The sequence below is a fragment of the Anneissia japonica genome, unplaced genomic scaffold (genome assembly GCF_011630105.1).
Source record: "Anneissia japonica isolate Jap-2015-1 unplaced genomic scaffold, ASM1163010v1 scaffold1949_len687591_cov173, whole genome shotgun sequence".
Lineage (NCBI taxonomy): Eukaryota > Metazoa > Echinodermata > Crinoidea > Comatulida > Comatulidae > Anneissia > Anneissia japonica.
In genome coordinates, this window is record NW_022754854.1 from 28,471 (window position 1) to 31,353 (window position 2,883).

Here is a 2,883-nt window from a genome sequence, read left to right on the forward strand (position 1 = left end):
GGTGTATCTCAATATGATAGTAAACACGAAAAAATTGGTATACTTGGTTAATATCATTAAAATTCCTAGTACTTCGGTTTTTTTAACTAAGTTCTTACATTTTTTAAATTTTACGCTTTCGTTTTGTGGGATCTTAACAACAACATCTACATAAGGGTTGGATCTTAAAGGAATTGTCCATTTTGTCACGATGTTTTGTCTTTAATTAACGTGTAATAATTTTTATAGATGAAATACCGGAATGGGAAAAGCAAATCGGCTCATTGAATGATTCTCTAAATGGTTACAAATTTGGACTTGCTGCTCTGTTTGTCTTCTGTCTACTGTCCATTTTTGTATTGTCGGCGTCACTCTACACGGTCACTGCAAGAGAAACTGAAATGTATATCCAATACCAGGATGAAAAACTAAAGGCACCAACAAGTAAGTAGAGTCGGAAGCTTTGCTGTTGCCTTGATTTAGGGGTTGTTGCTTCGTTGCTGTTGCTGTTGCTGTTATTATTGATATTATCAATATTATTATTGTTACTAATAGGCCTATTATTATAAACAGGGGAGTGCCAAGATTTGCCCGAAGGGAATCCAAAGGTCACGACGGGGAGGAAGGCTGATATCCCCGAAGAGAACAAAGTGGGAGTTGTCGGGCTTTGCTCAACATTTTTATAAAGTAGCCCAGGAGGGGAAGCTCCTCCCCCCCCCCCACAAATATGACAATTTAGGGGTTTCAATGGCTTATTTAATCGATTTTAGAGTCTATAAATATGTAGAAAAATATAATTTTGTTTTCTCCCCTACGAATTGTGGTCTTTCTCGCCGTTCCCTTCCCCGTCGTCTAGCCCGTCCACCCCCGTATCGCCGCCACTGATTATAAAATGTTGTGAAAATCAACGTTTGTGATTTGTAGTTTTATGCAATTTTCCTTTTCTTCCAGGGTTAATTGAGTCTGAAGGCAACGGTATATATCGCAAATCATCGAACGAAACACAAACTCCTGAGGGCGAGGTTAACCAAGGTTTTGACGCCAAAAATAATTAATCATATAACCAAAGATAATATTTCTAGCACACTCATCTGTCAAATTTACTACAGTATAGGCCCATGTTACCTAAGTTATTACATTAAACATATATATTATCGCAATAACGTGTTACTTCAGTGACAATATTATATCCATGGTATATAACGTTACTTGATAGTTCTCTTACAGTTACTAGGCCTACTATAAGTTAAACTCACAATTGGTGTAAGCCTATAGACCCTAATCGATCCCAATGGAAGGTAGCCATTTTATTCGGGATTTTTATAGTTACCCATTGTTAAGAACGTGTTATCAAGTTTTATGTTGAATAATATTGCCACATTCTACCTGTTTTGTCAGAGAGGTTAATGGCCGATTGTATCAATGTTTTAATTTTTTTTAATTAAAAAGTTATATTTTTACAACTAAACCAAGCTCTAGGCCAATAGATCATTGATAAAGTGGATGAAGAGATTTGCTGGATTTTGCGACCTTTTTACGGTAGCAACATTATTTTTTTGGTCAATCTCTATGATAAACCTTTATAGGAATCTGAAAAAAACCCCTATTTAACCTGCACTCTTATTTACACTCCCAATAGAAAATGTCATTTCAAATTGAAGTTTCTGCATTGATGACTCTGTAGAATTAATATGAAGTGTATATTTGCCTACTATAACCCGATATTACCTTTGTGTGTTTTGGGATGTATAATGCGCCCTCACTAGGCGTCACGAACAGAATGTTGTGTAAGCGAAGGCGTTCTACCGGACAAATATCCACTGCATAATTGGTATTCTGATTCTGAAATTCTGATATACGTTAATAGCATTTATCAATTCATCAATGAATAGGTTGCATTAGGATGAAGTGTGCAATGGAGCGGAACGGATAGAACTTAATGTTTATAATAAATGACAAAATTATGTAAATAACCAATGTCACGTGATACAAAATCAACATATATATGTGTTATAAGACATAACATAACATCATTTTTTTTTTTCAAACAAGTACAACTATTTTTGAATTATAAATTGTTTAAAATATTTTCCCTTTGTAAAATAGCCGAGTGTTAAGATTCATTGAAGCATATATATTTAAAGGAGAAAACAATGAGTTTGTACATTTGTGAAACTATAAAAATTAATGATCTATTTTATTTACTTGATAAAAGAAATGTATTAAAATACACCAGCACAATGTTTTTGAGTGTCCATTTCTTGAAACGAAGAATCAGTAGAGTTTCTTTCTAAACTGTTTGATAACAAATATGGCAGTATGTACCTCGTGAACTCCTGTGAAGTGTAAACTTGTGAAAATCAAATATGCTCATATACTGTATCTAGAAAGCATTATTAGAAAAGATGCGAAAAAACAAAAAAATATATAAAACAGGCATAGTGGAGCTTGAGGGAAAAGTTGACTGCCTTCCAATCTTGGTTACTCCACTCTCGAAGCCTTATTATGCGACGTGATATTTTTAAACTTGATCCGTGTGAAAGAAGAGTAGTTTATACTGAAAATGTACAAGTCTAAATAAAACGATCATTGTGTTAACAGTATAAATTCAACTGCTTATTTTTGAAGACGGGAGCGTAATGCACCTACGGTCATCGGTTGAGCAAAGCAATGCGAATAGGCGCGTGCAAACAGATCGGGGTTTTTTTTATCTACGATCCGCTCCGACATACCTCCGACAATTAGCAGGCGACGCCTCGCAGTCGTAACGTACTCACAAAGTCGGCCGACAGTTATACGACTCTCGACTCGTACGACGTAGTGTGAGTCAGGATTTAGATCTACAGATAATTGAGAAATGTAGGTTAATATTGTAGACCTATTGATTATATATCTATGGCATGG

At 35.2% G+C, this 2,883-nt stretch overlaps 1 protein-coding gene across 1 annotated transcript in view; it reads left to right on the plus strand.

The window, feature by feature from the left end:
- LOC117123275 overlaps nt 1-2,220 on the plus strand; it is a 13,669-nt gene extending 11,449 nt beyond the window's left edge. The window contains exons 11-12 of the mRNA XM_033269133.1: nt 225-423; nt 931-2,220. Of these exons, the coding sequence (XP_033125024.1) occupies nt 225-423; nt 931-1,034 (303 nt within the window). The 3' untranslated portion in view covers nt 1,035-2,220. The remainder of the gene's footprint in view (nt 1-224; nt 424-930) is intronic.
- The last annotated feature ends 663 nt before the right edge of the window (nt 2,221-2,883 follow it).